This window comes from Dendronephthya gigantea, unplaced genomic scaffold, assembly GCF_004324835.1.
Source record: "Dendronephthya gigantea isolate DGI-Jeju-01 unplaced genomic scaffold, DenGig_1.0 000154F, whole genome shotgun sequence".
Classification (NCBI taxonomy): Eukaryota; Metazoa; Cnidaria; class Anthozoa; order Malacalcyonacea; family Nephtheidae; genus Dendronephthya; species Dendronephthya gigantea.
The window spans coordinates 448,808-469,241 of record NW_021163164.1 but is presented as its reverse complement, the minus strand read 5'-3'; the positions used below and the strand labels follow the sequence as shown (position 1 = coordinate 469,241).

Here is a 20,434-nt window from a genome sequence, read left to right as displayed (position 1 = left end):
AAACATCATATCATAAGGATTCTCTTAGCGTGTGTTTTGATGACTAACCAAATGACTAACCCGTAAAAATCCCTCTTGATGAGTAACCAAATCACTACCCTTTAAAAATTCCTTCTTACAAATATAACATTCCTAAGGTTTCTCTCAAATATGTTTTCTTTGATGTGTAAGCAAATTACCAACCTGTGAAAATCCCTTCTTACAAACATCACTATCATAAAGCTTGTCTTGAGAGTGTGTCCTTTGATCAGTAACCAAATTACTACCACGTGAAAATTTCTTCTCACAAACATCACATTCATTAGGTTTTTCTCTAGTGTGTGTTCTTTGATGACGAACGAAATCACTACTATGTGAAAATGTCTCTCCAATGTGTGTCCTATGATGACTAACCAAGTTACTATGCCGTAAAAATCTCTTCTTGCAAACATCATATCGTAAGAATTCTCTTCAGTGTGTGTTCTTTGATGAGTAACCAAATGACTACCTCGTACAAATCCCTTCTTACAAACATAACATTCATAAGGTTTCTCTCAAATGTGTTTTCTTTGATGTGTAAGCAAATTACCAGACTGTGAAAATCTCTTCTTACAAACATCACATTTATAAGGTTTCTCTCCAGTGTGTGTTCTTTGATGTGTAAGCAAATGAGCAGCCTGGGAAAATCTCTTCTTACAAATATCACATTCATAAGGTTTCTCTCCAGTGTGTGTTCTTTGATGACTAACTAAATTATCAGCCTGTGAAAATCTCTTCTTACAAATATCACATTCATACAGTTTCTCTCCAGTGTGTGCTCTTTGATGTCTAACCAAACTAGCAGCCTGTGAAAATCTCTTCTTACAAATATCACATTCATAAGGTTTCTCTCCAGTGTGTGTTCTTTGATGATTAACCAAATTACTAACATGCGAAAATCTCTTCTTACAAATATCACATTCATAAGGTTTCTCTCCAGTGTGTGTTCTTTGATGACTAACCAAATTACCACCCAGTGAAAATCTCTTCTTACAAATATCACATTCATAAGGTTTCTCTCCAGTGTGTGTTCTTTGATGACTAACCAAAGCATTACTATGAGAAAATCTCATCTTACAAACATCACATTCATAAGGTTTCTCCCCAGTGTGTGTTCTTTGATGTATAACCAAGTTACTACCACATGAAAATCTCTTCTTACAAAAATCACATTCATGAAGTTTGCGTGTTCTTTCTCTTCTTGCAGGATTCAAGTTGCTCATATTGCTTCAGCCTCACTCTGAACAATCCAAGCGACGTCAAATCCTAATTTCTGAATACTAGATTTTGGACGAGTTATCTCCCTCAGTATTTACGCAGTGTTAATACGTATGTAGAGATATCTTGGCTTTTTTGAAACGAAAATAACCGAGACAAGAGAATACGTTTTCACTGTTTTTAGTTTGATTGAAATACAAGCTCCTAGGCCTTGCTGTTTGAAATCTTCACGTTGCGCGCTAGAGTATAATAAAAGTGATTACGGAATCCGCTGTTCTTTTTCCAACACTCTGACCTATATTTCACGCTGGACTATCAACTCGATGAGACGTATTTGTTGTAAACCTGGACAAGGTGCGGTTTTTAATTTATTTCTTATATCAATGCGTCTGGTAGTGTATTTGAGACAGCAATCAAAGAAATACGGAATAACGCATCCGGTAGGCATACATGAGGCTAACAGAAAGTTTGATTGGCTCTCGTTAGCTTTGCGTAACCAATCAAACATCAGGCTTTCCGCCTTTGGTCACTTTGGTGGAGCTCATTGCTTTCTAGTTAGAATACTTGTAATTTTATTATTCAAAGACAAATATACAACAAAAACTTACAACATAAGATTATGTGCTGAAATGTCTACCATATGTCTACCACAACTTACAATATTAAAAAATATAATATTGTTTATTGTTATGAACACACAAAGTTCAAGGTGGCTCCCTGAAGTTTCTTGAAATTCTTGAAACCAAAAATATGAACAAAAGCATTGTTAAAGCTAAATTTATCTTGTTAATGTTACCATGCCATGTTATGTTCTGCAAAAATATTTTTCAGTTCTACTTCTGGTAAGGTTAATTATTGGTTTGTCATTCCATCCATCACAAGATAAATGAAATTCTTCATTACTTTTATCAATGTTGTGCTGTTTTGAAAATCTAAACTTCTCAATGACATCTTTCTAGATAGTGTGCATTCTTTATGTTACAGACTACTACCATAAGAAAATTCCTTCTTACAAACATCATATTCATAAGGTTTTTCTCAAATGTGTTTTGTTTCATGTGTAAGCAAATTACTATGCAGTAAAAATCTCTTCTTACAAACATCACATTCATAAGGATTCTCTTCAGTGTGTGTTCTTTGATGACTAACCAAATCACTACCCCTTAAAAATTCCTTCTTACAAACATAACATTCACAAGGTTTCTCTCAAATATGTTTTCTTTGATGTGTAAGCAAATTACCAACCTGTGAAAATCCCTTCTTACAAACATCACTATCATAAAGTTTGTCTTCAGAGTGTGTCCTTTGATGAGTAACCAAATTACTACCACGTGAAAATTTCTTCTCACAAACATCACATTGATAAGGTTTTTCTCTAGTGTGTGTTCTTTGATGACGAACAAAATCACTACAATGTGAAAATGTCTTCTTACAAAAATCACATTCATAAGGTTCTCTCCAGTGTGTGTCCTAGGATGACTAATCAATTTACTATGCCGTAAGAATCTCTTCTTGCAAACATCATATCATAAGAATTCTCTTCAGTGTGTGTTCTTTGATGAGCAACCAAATGACTACCTCATACAAATCTCTTCTTACAAACATCACATTCATAAGGTTTCTCTCCAGTGTGTGTTCTTTGATGTCTAACCAAATTACCAGCCTGTGAAAATCTCTTCTTACAAATGTAACATTCATAAGGTTTCTCTCCACTGTGTGTTCTTTGATGACTAACCAAACTAGCAGCCTGTGAAAATCTCTTCTTACAAATATCACATTCATAAGGTTTCTCTCCAGTGTGTTTTCTTTGATGTGTAACCAAACTACCACCATGTGAAAATCTCTTCTTACAAACATCACATTCATAAGGTTTCTCTCCAGTGTGTGTTCTTTTATGGCTCAACAAATTACTATTGAGTAAAAATCGTTTCTCACAAACATCGCATTCATAAGGTTTCTCTCCAGTGTGTGTTCTTTGATGCCTAACCAAACTACTACCATGTGAAAATCTCTTCTTACAAACATCACATTCATAAGGTTTCTCTCCAGTGTGTGTTCTTTGATGTATAACCAAATGACTACCATATGAAAATTTTTTCTTACAAACATCACATTCATGAAGTTTGTGTGTTCTTTCTCTTCTTGCAGGATTCAAGCTGCTCATTGCCTCAGCCTCACTCTGAACAATCCAAGCGACGTCAAATCCTAACTTCTGAATACTAGATTTTCGACGAGTTATATCCCTCAGTATTTACGCAGTGTTAATACGTATGTAGAGATATCTTGGCTTTTTTGAAACGAAAATAACCGAGACAAGAGAATACGTTTTGACTGTTTTTAGTTTATAATTTTCTTGTATGATTGCATGGCGACTTATAATTAGGTACAAAAGTATAAATACTTAAAGCTTTCGTCCGTTAACCCGGACCTTCATCAGTGCAATTACTTGAATACACGTTTGCGCGTCACTTATATGTTAGTCGTGATTAGTTTGCTCGCGCTATTAATTAAACCGTTTCATTTAATTAAGTTCTAATCAATGCGCGCGCCCTAGACAAGTATTTGACTAAGAGACACCGAAAAGAGCACGCCACGTACTATTAAGTGGCTTTCCCTCTTGGACGATAGTTTGATGTTTATAAATTTCAATAGATTCTCTCATTTTACGAGAGACAGTAAACTTATCGTTTGCTAAAATGGTAGCATCGTTCCATTTAATGCGATGATCATAAGTCCACGCATGGTGAGCTACTGCAGACTTATCCAGTTTACCTTTCTCGCAGTTCGTCTTATGTTCTTTAAGACGTATTGAGAGATTTCTACCGGTTTCTCCAATGTAAACCAAACCACATTCACATGGAATGCGGTACACACCAGGTTTCTGTTGTTCATCGACGCCATCCTTGTGTGTGTAAAGAGCGCGAAACAATTTGTTATTGCTAGAATGGTAAACTTGTATTCCAACTTCTTTTAAAATCCTAACGATTTTATATGAAGCTGGGCCAATATATGGTAAACAGACAGAGGATAGATATTCCGTGTCTTGCCTCTGTCTTTGCTGTTCATTCATAGCATGTTCTATGAATTTCTTAGGATAACCATTCATGTGCAGAACATCCTTCAAATGCTTTAACTCTGAGTCAATGCTATTTGAATCACAAATTGTTTTGGCACGGTTGATTAATGTTTTGCATACTGATCTTTTAATGCTAGGATGGTGAAATGAACTATAATTCAGATATCTGTCAGTGTGTGTTGGTTTTCTATAAACTTTATGGCCCAAAGTCCCGTTCTCTTTTACATCAAATAAGATATCTAAGAAAGATATAGAGTTATCTTTCTGTATTTCTAATGTGAATTTAATTGAAGGGTGTATACTATTAAACCTGGTGTGTACCGCATTCCATGTGAATGTGGTTTGGTTTACATTGGAGAAACCGGTAGAAATCTCTCAATACGTCTTAAAGAACATAAGACGAACTGCGAGAAAGATATAGAGTTATCTTTCTGTATTTCTAATGTGAATTTAATTGAAGGGTGTATACTATTAAACCTGGTGTGTACCGCATTTCCATGTGAATGTGGTTTGGTTTACATTGGAGAAACCGGTAGAAATCTCTCAATACGTCTTAAAGAACATAAGACGAACTGCGAGAAAGGTAAACTGGATAAGTCTGCAGTAGCTCACCATGCGTGGACTTATGATCATCGCATTAAATGGAACGATGCTACCATTTTAGCAAACGATAAGTTTACTGTCTCTCGTAAAATGAGAGAATCTATTGAAATTTATAAACATCAAACTATCGTCCAAGAGGGAAAGCCACTTAATAGTACGTGGCGTGCTCTTTTCGGTGTCTCTTAGTCAAATACTTGTCTAGGGCGCGCGCATTGATTAGAACTTAATTAAATGAAACGGTTTAATTAATAGCGCGAGCAAACTAATCACGACTAACATGATATTTAAGTGACGCGCAAACGTGTATTCAAGTAATTGCACTGATGAAGGTCCGGGTTAACGGACCGAAAGCTTTGCAGTATTTAATACTTACGTGGTGTACCTACAAGTTATTATAATTGTTTTTAGTTTGATTGAAATACAAGCTCCTTGCTGTTTGAAATCTTCACGTTGCGCGCTAGAGTATAATGAAAGTGATTACGGAATCCGCTGTTCTTTTTCCAACACTCTGACCTATATTTCACGCTGGACTATCAACTCGATGGGACGTATTTGTTGTAAACCTGGACCAGGTGCGGTTTTTAATTTATTTCTTATGTCAATGCGTCTGGTAGTGTATTTGAGACTGCAATCAAAGAAATACGGAATAACGCATCCGGTAGGCATACATGAGGCTAACAGAAAGTTTGATTGGCTCTCGTTAGCTTTGCGAAACCAATCAAACATCAGGCTTTCCGCGTTTGGTCACTTTGGTGGAGCTCATTGCTTTCTAGTTAGAATACTTGTAATTTTATAATTCAAAGACAAATATACCACAAAAACTTACAACATAACACTATGTTCTGAAATGTCTACCATAACTTACAATATCAAAAAATATAATATTGTTTATTGTTATGAACACACAAAGCTTAAGGTGGCTCCCTGAAGTTTCTTGAAATTCTTGAAACCAAAAATATGAGCAGAAGTATTGTAAAAGCTAAATCTATCTTGTTAATATTAATGTTACCATACCATGTTATGTTCTCCAAAAATATTTTTCAGTTCTACTTCTGGTAAGGTTAATTATTGGTTTGCCATTCCATCGATCACAAGATAAATGAAAGTCTTCATTCATTTTATGAGTGTTATGCTGTTTTGAAAATCTGAACTTCTCAATGACATCTCTCTAGATAGTGTGCATTCTTTATGTTTTTTGAAATTGCCAAAAAAGTCTATTTCAACAGATTCTCTGTTCCTAGGTTTTTACTCCTCTCCAGTGTGTGTTTTTTTTATATGTATGAACAGACTACTACCATAAGAAAATTCCTTCTTACAAACATCACATTCATAAGGTTTCTCTCGAATGCGTTTTCTTTCATGTGTAAGCAAATTACTGCTCTGTGAAAATCTCTTCTTACAAACATCACATTCATAAGGTTTCTCTCCGGTGTGTGTTCTTTTATGGCTCAACAAATTACTACTCTGTAAAAATCGTTTCTTACAAACATCACATTCATAAGGTTTCTCTCCAGTATGTGTTCTTTGATGACTAACCAAATTAGTAGCCTGTGAAAATCTGTTCTTACAAATATCACATTCATAAGGTTTCTCTCCAGTGTGTGTTCTTTGATGTCTAACTAATTGATAACCACATGAAAATCTCTTCTTACAAACATCACATGCATAAGGTTTCTCTCCAGTGTGTGTTCTTTGATGGCTAACCAAATGACTACCATGTGAAAATCCTTTCTCACAAACATCGCATTCATGAAGTTTGTGTGTTCTTTCTCTTCTTGCAGGATTCAAGCTGCTCATTGCCTCAGCCTCACTCTGAATAATCCAAGCCGACCAAGCGACGTCGAATCCTAACTTCTGAATACTCGATTTTGCACGAGTTATATCCCTCAGTATTTACACAAAGTGTTAATACGTATGTAGAGATGTCTTGACTTTTGTGAAACGAAAATAATCGAGACAAGAGAATACGTTTTGGGTGTTTTTAGTTTGATTGAAATCCAAGCTCCTTGCTGTTTGAAATCTTCACGTTGCGCGCTAAAGTATAACGAAAGTGATTACGGAATCCGCTGGCGCTGTTCTTTTGAACACTGACCTATAATTTACACTGGACTATCAATCGTTATCGAAAAAAGGTGATTAGACTTCCGTGAGGCCAAAAAGTGAAGCCAAAGATGGCGGAAATTGAAGCGCTATTGTACGTCATTTTAGTCTCCTGCGTGGAAACATTTGAGACTAAACAAAATTTCTTATTCATGTTGTGGATATTATCCCAACAGAGTGCTTAGGCATTCAAACTCTAACAATTACATTATTATGGGTGATTTTAATAGTTTTCGTTTTTTGAGACACCCTGTAAACATTTCAAGTATACCTCTAATGCACCACGACCGATGCGATCCGATTTGTAATCATTGAAGAACGAAAAATTACATCAATTAAACTAAACGGATTTCCGTAGTTATATTTCCTGCATCCAGTGTATTAACAGATCAGTGGGCTGCATGCGCAGAACCAGAATTCACTGGCGCAGAAAAAAACACGTGAAAGGAAATTAAAAAAATCTATATTACTTAACTGGTTGATGCGTAAGCATATTACCTTTCTGTGAAAATCTCTTCTTACAAACATCACATTCATAAGGTTTCTCTCCAGTGTGTGTCCTTTGATGTCTAACCAAATGACTACCCTGTGAAAATCTCTTCTTACAAACATCACATTCATAAGGTTTCTCTCCGGTGTGTGTTCTTTTATGGCTCAACAAATTACTACTCTGTAAAAATCGTTTCTTACAAACATCACATTCATAAGGTTTCTCTCCAGTATGTGTTCTTTGATGACTAACCAAATTAGTAGCCTGTGAAAATCTCTTCTTACAAATATCACATTCATAAGGTTTCTCTCCAGTGTGTGTTCTTTGATGTCTAACTAATTGATAACCACATGAAAATCTCTTCTTACAAACATCACATGCATAAGGTTTCTCTCCAGTGTGTGTTCTTTGATGGCTAACCAAATGACTACCATGTGAAAATCCTTTCTCACAAACATCGCATTCATGAAGTTTGTGTGTTCTTTCTCTTCTTGCAGGATTCAAGCTGCTCATTGCCTCAGCCTCACTCTGAATAATCCAAGCCGACCAAGCGACGTCGAATCCTAACTTCTGAATACTCGATTTTGCACGAGTTATATCCCTCAGTATTTACACAAAGTGTTAATACGTATGTAGAGATGTCTTGACTTTTGTGAAACGAAAATAATCGAGACAAGAGAATACGTTTTGGGTGTTTTTAGTTTGATTGAAATCCAAGCTCCTTGCTGTTTGAAATCTTCACGTTGCGCGCTAAAGTATAACGAAAGTGATTACGGAATCCGCTGGCGCTGTTCTTTTGAACACTGACCTATAATTTACACTGGACTATCAATCGTTATCGAAAAAAGGTGATTAGACTTCCGTGAGGCCAAAAAGTGAAGCCAAAGATGGCGGAAATTGAAGCGCTATTGTACGTCATTTTAGTCTCCTGCGTGGAAACATTTGAGACTAAACAAAATTTCTTATTCATGTTGTGGATATTATCCCAACAGAGTGCTTAGGCATTCAAACTCTAACAATTACATTATTATGGGTGATTTTAATAGTTTTCGTTTTTTGAGACACCCTGTAAACATTTCAAGCATACCTCTAATGCACCACGACCGATGCGATCCGATTTGTAATCATTGAAGAACGAAAAATTACATCAATTAAACTAAACGGATTTCCGTGGTTATATTTCCTACATCCAGTGTATTAACAGATCAGTGGGCTGCATGCGCAGAACCAGAATTCACTGGCGCAGAAAAAAACACGTGAAAGGAAATTAAAAAAATCTATATTACTTAACTGGTTGATGCGAACTAACAAACATTTGAATTCTTTCTCTCACTTTACCGCTTAAATTTGAAAAAATGTTCTGAATGAGTAAAATAACGTTTTATGCGCGGAATCAGTTGTTTAAAATATTATCGCTTACTATATGAAGCTATAAAAAAGCTTTCAGTTTGGTTGTCCAATTAATGCAATAGCTTGCAACTTATTGAAAAATCAAGAAAGACGAACCTTCAGCCAAGAATAAATTTCTCTGTGTACTTCAATTTCCTACATTCATACTTATCCACTTCATCTTATAACTAAATAACAAAAGTAATACATACACGCTTGTTTAGGATGCCTCTGCATTCTAGATAGACAAAAACTTCAAGATCTGTCCGCGTTTTCACATTACTTTTTGAATGGCTGATGGTCTGAAACCAACACAGTTTTGTTCAAATGCACACTGGTCCTTTTCGTTAATTTCCAACTTCATCCACAATCTCTTCAGTTTTTTCATCAATTCTATACGCTGTTGATGGTTGCTCTTTTGACGTTTTTCAAGCTAAACAAACAATCAATTTTCTGCATTTTTACCTCCTTATAACAGCGAAAACAAAGTGTATGAAAGTTTACCTCGACTAAATGTTCTTTCAACTGTATCAAGTTTTCTTTTGATAAAACATAGGTTTCTTGTGAATTTTCTGTGGAAATTTCTGCAAATTTAGTTGTCATTTCATCAATTTCTAGTTCTTTCCAAAGTCTTAGGATTTTCTCACGAGCATCTTGAAAATGAATTCGAGCTTGTGCCTGCATGAATAAGATGCAACATTCTTTTGGGTTTTATCAAGTACGATAGAGCGTTAGTGCTAGGCTACAGGTGTAATATTTGTTCTTTGCATTACCGCAAGTCAAACTGTTGCTACTAATTGTCTAATACTATAGCCTGACTAGTTTAGAACTTACCTCTTTGCAATGTTCTATCCAGTGTTTTACTTTCCACCTTCCTCAATGTCAGTTGATCGTTGCAGTATTGCTAGTCTGACTGAGTGCTAACTATTGCTACTGATACTAGCCGACCAGTCTAGTACTCATTGCTTTGCAATGTTTTATTCAGTGTTTCACTTTCAATTATAGTCCCCTGATCTATATAAGTCCCTCAAAATCCTTTCTCCCTGACATTGAAGCCTTCTACCATAACTGCATCACCACACAAGAATACCAGCTGGGTTTCCATGTATTTTATATTAGATTTAATCTCTTTTACTTGTTTCGATGTAGGTATCTCTCCAATAGACGTATCTTGTGGAGGCAAGGCCAGTCTCTTGCAGAGAACATCTTCCTTCTCCCGAAGAGCTTTGAATTTTTTGCTTCTTTCTTCCTTTTCCTTTATCGAAAATTTAAATTTACATCTATAACATTGGCAATATTAGCTGCACTTTATAAAACAACTACTTCTAGATGATGGAGAATAGAGCTTTCATCTAGCGTCGTCAAACCCGGTTACACGATGTTACACGAACTTTGATTGGCTAGTTTGCTTTACCGAGCCAATCAAACTTCGTGTAAGATCAGGCTTTACGCGTTGACGTCATGAGAAATGTTTAGCTATGTGTACATAACTTCTTCACTTGGGGGATAGGCATGGGGGGAGTTGGAGGGGCGGAGGAGCACGGAGCTCAGTCTCAGCGGTTTTGTAATAAATTTTATTATACTCCAGCGCAGCAGCACGTGGAGACCATATTGACCATTTTGAAATTGATTTTGAACAGTTAAAGAGTCAATCTTGGTTTCATTATTGCGCCGATTTATGAGATGGATTTAAAACTTCCCAAAGAGTCTTGTGTTGTGGTTAAACATCAAAGAACACACACTGCAGAGAAACCTTATCAATGTGATGTTTGTAAGAAAAGATTTTCACGTGCACATGGTATAGTGATTTGGTTATTCACCAAAGAACACACACTGCAGAGAAACCTTATCAATGCGATGTTTGTAAGAAAAGATTTTCACGTGGCAGTGATTTGGTTAAAAATCAAAGAACGCATACTGGAGAGAAACCTTATGAATATGATGTTTGTAAGAAAAGATTTTCACAGGCTAATCATTTGGTTAGTCATCAAAGAACACACACTGGAGAGAAACCTTATGAATGTGATGTCATTATTTCTCAGTACGAATGAGTTTCTGAAGTGGATGATTAGTGCAAAACTAATTGTCCCTTATGGTTCTGACCTGAAACGCACTGCAGGTCAGCAGGTGTAACTAAAGCCTCGTGTATTATATCAGTAATAAATAAAATCATTTGAAACCAGAAAATAACTGATCAGCATTCTTGTTATTTTCTCTTGTTCTAAATTATATCGTTAGCTTGCAGGTTAGGAGATAAATCGAAGCGCAAGGATTCAGGTTTGCTTACATTGTTATATTTTCAGTTTGAAATACGACAAATTGCTATCTCATCTTGTTATTTGTTCGTTATGGTTTTAAAATAATATGAGCTATAGTCGATAGTCCAGAAAAAATACGAAATCTAGGCAACTGTCAATTTTGCAGTCCCCACATTGTTATGAGCAGAACCAATGGGCAAACCCGACTGGACTGTCTGGTAGTTCATCGTTTTCATGCGACGTATAAGTAGTTCTGTGGTCAGGTCTCCACAAACCAGGAACAGATGTGACCAGCAACAAATATTTTGCATTTGGTCTTTTACTTATACATAATATACATAATTGTTTCAATTTTATTATGTAAACGGCTCCTGGTCAATTTTTTGTTATATTACAAATGACGTCATACAGTGCATGAGCGCATCTATAACTGAACAGAAAACATTTAAATGTTATCTATACACTAATTAACTCCGAAGAGCGATCAGAGATTGCACCTTAATTTGCTGGCGTGTTGCCTACATGCAGTATTTATGTGCAGTATTCTAAAAGCTTATTAATTACACTCAGACATATCATGTAACGATTGCATGACGGTATATGTATTGAATACTTTTATATATGACTAATTGATGGTTGATTGATATATATTAGCTGGTTAAAGAATCTGCCGAGGGAAAATCCCCCTGTCTTGTATGTGGGGAAACCCCTGATAAGTACCTTATTCTCTTCATATAAATTCCTGGTATCAACAGTATAATTACTTGGAATTGCGAGCTGTTTTGAGAACAACATTAAACGTGGTTTGCAATCAGTTACACAAGTTTGGAAATAGAGCAAATCTATCGACCGATCAACGTCCATTCAGGTTATCTTACTCCTGAAAGTGTTTCAGACAAGTCTCAGGTTCGTATTTGATATTTTCGTTTCATTTGATCGCACGTTGCTGTTCCAGAATGATGTGAACTCTTCGAGTTACAAATGATGATTAGAGAAGAAAATATAGACCATAAGACAAAATATTACTCATGTCGTGAAAAACAAGATTGCTGTAAGAAAATTGGTTAACAGATAAATAGGACAATTGAGTTTCCACTGACTAAGAAACAAATCGACTGACTAAGAAACAAATTTATTAATCGGGTTTTCGAGGATATTTTTGGGATAAACCTATAGTCCACATATTACTACTGAACATCATGTGATCAGTAAAAGGTTCTCGTTTTAGACCGACTATATATGGACAATACTGCTTCAAACAACTGTGTCTGTGCTAATCTGGGCAAACCGATCAACTGGTGTATGATATCTAAAATATGGCGCAAATGTTTTAAATGTATAAAAATAGCTCTTAATCTAGAACAAAATTTTTTTTACCCCGCAGCCTCAATCACTTTCCTCCTGATGTATCATATGTAAACATATGAATATATGAATATACAAACTCCAATTAAGTGGTCTTCCTACAGCCCTGCCTTCAAAATAAATCATTATACACAGTATATCAAAATGTGATCAAATATCAATTTGAATGATCTCACCGACTCCTTGGTCAGTCTTGTCGCGTTCAGCGCAATGGTTCCATTTTGCTCTAAAAGAAATAATGATGTTATTATAAAAGAACTCTGAAAGAACACAAGAAATTGCTGTATTCATTTTACGTTTGTAGCGACAATTCTTCCCAAAGAACGGGCGCGCACACGCGCACCGCAAAATGCCGTTTTCCTGTGCAGGATAAACGGGTTCAGCCCGCAATGGGCAGATTCTGGCAGGTTGGACATTCAAACAGGAATGTCAGCACTCCTAAGAAAACAATTATCAACAGTTTAGCTCGCTCCATTTTTGCAATGTCACTCGTACATGCCAATGAAGATATAATGAAATTATTGACGTCGTAATGAAATTATAACGTCACTAATAAATCGTTGGCTTGTTTCTAGTCCCATCCCTCTCGATGGTTTTCATGACTTGTCAGTCTCTGGGGTAAACCTCTGTTGTGCATTTTTAGCATAAAAGCATTGGGTTTAGGATTAGCTGATTGAGATTAAGATAAAGATTACAGTTAAAATCACGGTGGTGTAAAGATTACAGTTAAAATCACGGTGGTGTAAACGGATCAAACTCGAACAACGATACCATGTATAAAGTTTTAAAAATTTTAATCAAATGTCATATATCATTGCAATCAATACTGTACAAAAAAATTTATACCATTTAATATATATGTTACTGTAATCCATGTCCGTTATTACTGCAGTTATGTTCCCACCCCCCTCCTTAAAATTTTGGTAGTTCAGAATCCCTCCCCCCTCAGGATCTGTCTTTAATCCTTAAATGCTGCGAGGTTCGTCCTCGCTATTGATGGTTTCTGGCTCAACAGTAACTTCATGTTGTTCACATTGTGCGGTCTCTCCATCATCATGTGATCCTCCCTCTACTTCAGGTGCATCCTCTTTAACCACATCATTATCGGCTGGGCTGTAAGCTGCGTTGTCGACTTCAACAATCACGCACTCTATGCTCTCTGCTCGTTGAGTTACTTCAGTTGTATCTGCTGGAACAGGCTGTTGAAAATAAATTATTTGAATTAGCTTTTAAACCGTTGACTTATTCCCCTGTTGCAGGAAATAATGCCAAACTTACGTCAAAGCCGAGTATATCAATAATGACATAAGGTTCAGGTGTTTTAGTGCTTGATGTCTGCCCACTTCTATTCAGTTTTACACCAGAATTGTTACCGCGTTTCTTGCAGCAATATCTTACGCACTTGCAGCAATATCTGCAACATAAATCATAATATTTTGTTAAACTACACGTTGCCATTGGTTGGGGTTTGTTTTCTTTCCTGTCACTTCAAGGTGCTTGCTGTTAATACCTGCTGAGGACATATACCATGGTTATGATAATTAGTGTTGCAAGAGTTCCAACAACAACACCGATTACCATTCCTTTAAGAGCGCAGCCGTCCTCAAAGCTTTCAAAAAGATAGTTCTTAAATTGGTCCATTTTCTCTGAAATGCCCAGCATGTTCCTGAAAAAAATAATTTTTCAAAAGTTTTGAGGAACAGTAAATCCAAATCTTTAGTTTTGCTTCCAAATCATTCCCACTCACCATTCACAAAAGCGTCCGAGGCATCAAAGACTGCAGATGTTGACCCAACATGGTTTCCAGCGGTTCCAGCGTCCGAGAGAGTAGTGATCTTGACCTCGTATGAGGACGTCCCTGGCAGTCGAAGAACAGCAGTATAGTCAGTATACATTTCCTTCGCACTGAGGTCGTCGCTTGATTCTGTCTCTTGTTGAGACTTGAACAGGGTGTTGTTAGGTTCCATGTACTCGATAGATGCCTTCTGCCATTTATGAAGTTTGACAGTTGAGAGTTTGTACTCAACTTTGCGAACAGATATCAAGTATCTTCGCCCTTCATTGGCTCGGCATTTCTTTCCATTTCATCAACACCGACTCCTTGGTCAGTCTTGTCGCGTTCAGCGCAATGGTTCCATTTTGCTCTAGAAGAAATAATGATGTTATTATAAAAGAACTCTGAAAGAACACAAGAAATTGCTGTATTCATCTTACGTTTGTAGCGACAATTCTTCCCAAAGAACGGGCGCGCACACGCGCACCGCAAAATGCCGTTTTCCTGTGCAGGATAAACGGGTTCAGCCCGCAATGGGCAGATTCTGGCAGCAACACTGCCGGTTGGACATTCAAACAGGAATGTCTGCACTCCTAAGAAAACAATTATCAACAGTTTAGCTCGCTCCATTTTTGCAATGTCACTCGATCGTACATGCCAATGAAGCTATAATGAAATTAATGACGTCGTAATGAAATTATAACGTCACTAATAAATCGTTAATTGGCTTGTTTCTAGTCCCATCTCTCTCGATGGTTTTCATGACTTGTCAGTCTCTGGGGTAAACCTCTGTTGTGCATTTTTAGCATAAAAGCATTGGGTTTAGGATTAGCTGATTGAGATTAAGATATAGATTAGAGTTAAAATCACGGTGGTGTAAACGGATCAAACTCGAACAACGACACCATGTATAAAGTTTTCAAAATTTTAATCAAATGTCATATATCATTGCAATCAATACTGTACAAGAAAAAATTTATACCATTTAACATATATGTTACTGTAATCCGTGTCCGTTAATACTGCAGTTATGTTCCCACCCCCTTTCTTAAAATTTTGGTAGTTCAGTATCCCTCCCTCCCTCAGGATCTGTCTTTAATCCTCAAATGCTGCGAGGTTCGTCCTCGCTATTGATGGTTTCTGGCTCAACAGTAACTTCATGTTGTTCACATTGTGCGGTCTCTCCATCATCATGTGATTCTCCCTCTGCTTCAGGTGTATCCTCTTTAACCACATCATTATCGGCTGGGCTGTAAGCTGCGTTGTCGACTTCAACAATCACGCACTCTTTGCTCTCTGCTCGTTGAGTTACTTCAGTTGTATCTGCTGGAACAGGCTGTTGAAAATAAATTATTTGAATTAGCTTTTAAACCGTTGACTTATTCCCCTGTTGCAGGAAATAATGCCAAACTTACGTCAAAGCCGAGTATATCAATAATGACATAAGGTTCAGGTGTTTTAGTGCTTGATGTCTGCCCACTTCTAATCAGTTTTACACCAGAATTGTTACCGCATTTCTTGCAGCAATATCTTACGCACTTGCAGCAATATCTGCAACATAAATCATAATATTTTGTTAAACTACACGTTGCCATTGGTTGGGGTTTGTTTTCTTTCCTGTCACTTCAAGGTGCTTGCTGTTAATACCTGCTGAGGACATATACCATGGTTATGATAATCAGTGTTGCAAGAGTTCCAACAACAACACCGATTACCATTCCTTTAAAAGCGCAGCCGTCCTCAAAGCTTTGAAAAAGATAGTTCTTAAATTGGTCCATTTTCTCTGAAATGCCCAGCATTGTTCCTGAAAAAAATAATTTTTCAAAAGTTTTGAGGAACAGTAAATCCAAATCTTTAGTTTTGCTTCCAAATCATTCCCACTCACCATTCACAAAAGCGTCCGAAGCATCAAAGATTGCAGATGTTGACCCAACATGGTTTCCAACGGTTCCAGCGTCCGAGAGAGTAGTGATCTTGACCTCGTATGAGGACGTCCCTGGCAGTCGAAGAACAGCAGTATAGTCAGTATACATTTCCTTCGCACTGAGGTCGTCGCTTGATTCTCTCTCTTGTTGAGACTTGAACAGGGTGTTGTTAGGTTCCATGTACTCGATAGATGCCTTCTGCCATTTATGAAGTTTGACAGTTGAGAGTTTGTACTCAACTTTGCGAACAGATATCAAGTATCTTCGCCCTTCATTCGGCTCGGCATTTTCTTTCCATTTCATCAACACCGACTCCTTGGTCAGTCTTGTCGCGTTCAGCGCAATGGTTCCATTTTGCTCTAAAAGAAATAATGATGTTATTATAAAAGAACTCTGAAAGAACACAAGAAATTGCTGTATTCATCTTACGTTTGTAGCGACAATTCTTCCCAAAGAACGGGCGCGCACACGCGCACCGCAAAATTATTATTATTATTTATTATTTAAAAATATTTTAGAACGGTAGCTCTTCAGGGCTCTTACGCACCTGATTTTCACGAGGCCGTTCGTTTACAAGTTAAAAACACACTATACTATACAAATATATACAAATAAATTACCAGTTACTTAAGTAAGTACAATAGGCGTCGGAAATGTTTATCATTCTAGAGAATAGTGACCGAGAATTGATCTAAACTTCTGGCTACTCAAGCCTGGGTCTTTAGCCTCTGGGGGTAAATTATTCCAGGCCGAAGCAGCTGCATAGCTCATGCTTTTTTTCATGAAATTTGTATTAGGTTTATCAAGGCTGAAATCTCGGTTGTTGCTACGGAGGTTATACCTTGAGTTTGTTTTAATATCAAACATATTCGTTATGGTACTTGGCATTTTGTCATTCCTAATCTTGTGCGTAAAAATTAATTTCTTTCGTTTAAAGCGTTCTTTCAGGGGTTGCCAGTGAAGTTCTTTTAAAACATCTCGTGATCTCGTTTCGTATGTTTTACTAGTGATTACGCGTGCTGCTCTGTTTTGCAATTTTTGTAATTTATCAATTAAATAATCACTGCAATTGTCCCATACAAGGCTACAATAGTCGAAATGTGGTAGAATAATGGCATTGTAGACTTTTGTTAATGCCGTTTTCCTGTGCAGGATAAACGGGTTCAGCCCGCAATGGGCAGATTCTGGCAGCAACACTGCCGGTTGGACATTCAAACAGGAATGTCAGCACTCCTAAGAAAACAATTATTAACAGTTTAGCTCGCTCCATTTTTGCAATGTCACTCGATCGTACATGCCAATGAAGCTATAATGAAATTATTGACGTCGTAATGAAATTATAACGTCACTAATAAATCGTTAATTGGCTTGTTTCTAGTCCCATCCCTCTCGATGGTTTTCATGACTTGTCAGTCTCTGGGGTAAACCTGTGTTTTGCATTTTTAGCATAAAAGCATTGGGTTTAGGATTAGCTGATTGAGATTAAGATATAGATTAGAGTTAAAATCACGGTGGTGTAAACGGATCAAACTCGAACAACGATACCATGTATAAAGTTTTAAAAATTTTAATCAAATGTCATATATCATTGCAATCAATACTGTACAAGAAAAAATTATACCATTTAACATATATGTTACTGTAATCCGTGTCCGTTAATACTGCAGTTATGTTCCCACCCCCCTCCTTAAAATTTTGGTAGTTCAGTATCCCTCCCTCCCTCAGGATCTGTCTTTAATCCTTAAATGCTGCGAGGTTCGTCCTCGCTATTGATGGTTTCTGGCTCAACAGTAACTTCATGTTGTTCACATTGTGCGGTCTCTCCATCATCATGTGATTCTCCCTCTGCTTCAGGTGCATCTTCTTTAACCACATCATTATCGGCTGGGCTGTAAGCTGCGTTGTCGACTTCAACAATCACGCACTCTATGCTCTCTGCTCGTTGAGTTACTTCAGTTGTATCTGCTGGAACAGGCTGTTGAAAATAAATTATTTGAATTAGCTTTTAAACCGTTGACTTATTCCCCTGTTGCAGGAAATAATGCCAAACTTACGTCAAAGCCGAGTATATCAATAATGACATAAGGTTCAGGTGTTTTAGTGCTTGATGTCTGCCCACTTCTATTCAGTTTTACACCAGAATTGTTACCGCGTTTCTTGCAGCAATATCTTACGCACTTGCAGCAATATCTGCAACATAAATCATAATATTTTGTTAAACTACACGTTGCCATTCGTTGGGGTTTGTTTTCTTTCCTGTCACTTCAAGGTGCTTGCTGTTAATACCTGCTGAGGACATATACCATGGTTATGATAATTAGTGTTGCAAGAGTTCCAACTACAACACCGATTACCATTCCTTTAAGAGCGCAGCCGTCCTCAAAGCTTTCAAAAAGATAGTTCTTAAATTGGTCCATTTTCTCTGAAATGCCCAGCATCGTTCCCGAAAAAAATAATTTTTCAAAAGTTTTGAGGAACAGTAAATCCAAATCTTTAGTTTTGCTTCCAAATCATTCCCACTCACCATTCACAAAAGCGTCCGAGGCATCAAAGATTGCAGATGTTGACCCAACATGGTTTCCAGCGGTTCCAGCGTCCGAGAGAGTAGTGATCTTGACCTCGTATGAGGACGTCCCTGGCAGTCGAAGAACAGCAGTATAGTCAGTATACATTTCCTTCGCACTGAGGTCGTCGCTTGATTCTGTCTCTTGTTGAGACTTGAACAAGGTGTTGTTAGGTTCCATGTACTCGATAGATGCCTTCTGCCATTTATGAAGTTTGACAGTTGAGAGTTTGTACAGTCACCCTGCGGGATATTGATCCGTCTTGATTGATAGCTCATGGATACACAGACGTGATGTATTTCAAGATGAGATATTAAATAACAAAGGGGAGATGCCAATGCCATATTTCGTTTCGTTTGAAAATAAGACAACACTTTGAAGAATCTCTTTGATTCCTAACTTCACATTAATCATTCAAACTACGTCTTTGAGTACTGGAGTAATTCTATCCTAGTTGTACAGGAAGCAAAATTGAGGTTTATATATCTTATATATTGCGGTCTAAATTAGTTTGGTCACTAGATTACTATTTTCCACTAAAGTGACGAGGCACATTCCACTGCTCGTAAAATGTATGGATGTAGCTGCTGTGATCAATTAAGAAGCTTTTGTTTAATTTTTGTAGTTTTTTTGTAGTTCATCAGCATGTGATCGTGCATGCATTTGACGAGATTAGTGTTGCTGATATCGATCAATTTACGAATTATTGGCTCGGCGATAATTTTCATCTGGAGTTCTCTTACCGCTTGACGGTTTAGTCTCAAATCATTTACTGTTAAATCAAAAATCAGATCTTGTGATGAGTCACGCACGTCCAGAGGACTTTGTGGGTGATATAGTATGAATTAAAGCTATATAAATTGTTAACAAAATTCAGAATATTTACTGTTATATATTTATTTACGCTATTTAAGCCTTACGTGTACAAGCGATACCGAATTGGAGCTTCCACAATTAAAATTAATATAAGATACGCTTAAATCCCAATATAATATACCGGCTAATGATCAGTATAATAAACGATCCCGCGACAGACCTGCATAGTTCGTATCAACGTAATCTTTCATCTCTCTCGTTACTACTGATCCGTTAATAACTGGAATAATTACTGGATATAATTAACAAGGAAGGCAAGATTAATGAAATTCCAGATACTTCAAATTCTTAAAACAACTGCATGGCGAACTACAATGGTATATGTACTCTAAAAGTTGCTACATGATACCTTATAATGAATTAATATTTTAAGACCGCAACATTTTCATTTAATTTATCAAAGTTCACGAATTTTTAGTTATCATCAGAATATACTATGTGCGTATTTAAAAAAGATATCAAAGGGAAAATTCTTGAAAATATAGGACTCCGAGAACTTAAATCCGAGGGGCAGAACGAATACGAATGTGAACCCCCCGATTATGGCATAATATGTCATTATTATGTCTCGGCACTGTGTACATGAAGACTGCCAGTCTGGCACTTTACTCCTTAGAAATCATTTGAAAATGTGTCTTCACGTTTTGTAATAGAACAGGATTCAATCCTGGTTGTGCATGAAATAATTCGAGATTTGTGTGATACTATTTTCGTTCAAATATGAAGCGTGAACTATTTTACTGGCTTGTTTACGTTTTAAATGTAGCGTATTGTGATT

The 20,434-nt window shown here is 36.8% G+C and overlaps 2 protein-coding genes across 2 annotated transcripts; both read right to left on the bottom strand.

The window, feature by feature from the left end:
• Positions 1 to 55: 55 nt before the first annotated feature.
• LOC114537230 (zinc finger protein 572-like) lies at positions 56 to 1,429 on the bottom strand. Its single transcript, XM_028558369.1, has one exon. The coding sequence runs from the start codon at positions 1,239 to 1,241 to the stop codon at positions 534 to 536; it is 708 nt and encodes a 235-aa protein (XP_028414170.1). The 5' UTR covers positions 1,242 to 1,429; the 3' UTR covers positions 56 to 533.
• Positions 1,430 to 2,719: 1,290 nt separating this feature from the next.
• On the bottom strand, positions 2,720 to 9,052 carry LOC114537249 (zinc finger protein 271-like). Its single transcript, XM_028558386.1, is given in 5 exon segments — positions 2,720 to 3,314; positions 6,201 to 6,614; positions 7,501 to 8,255; positions 8,797 to 8,845; positions 9,012 to 9,052. Coding segments are annotated over 3 exon segments (1,527 nt in total). The 5' UTR covers positions 8,019 to 8,255; positions 8,797 to 8,845; positions 9,012 to 9,052.
• Positions 9,053 to 20,434: the final 11,382 nt, after the last annotated feature.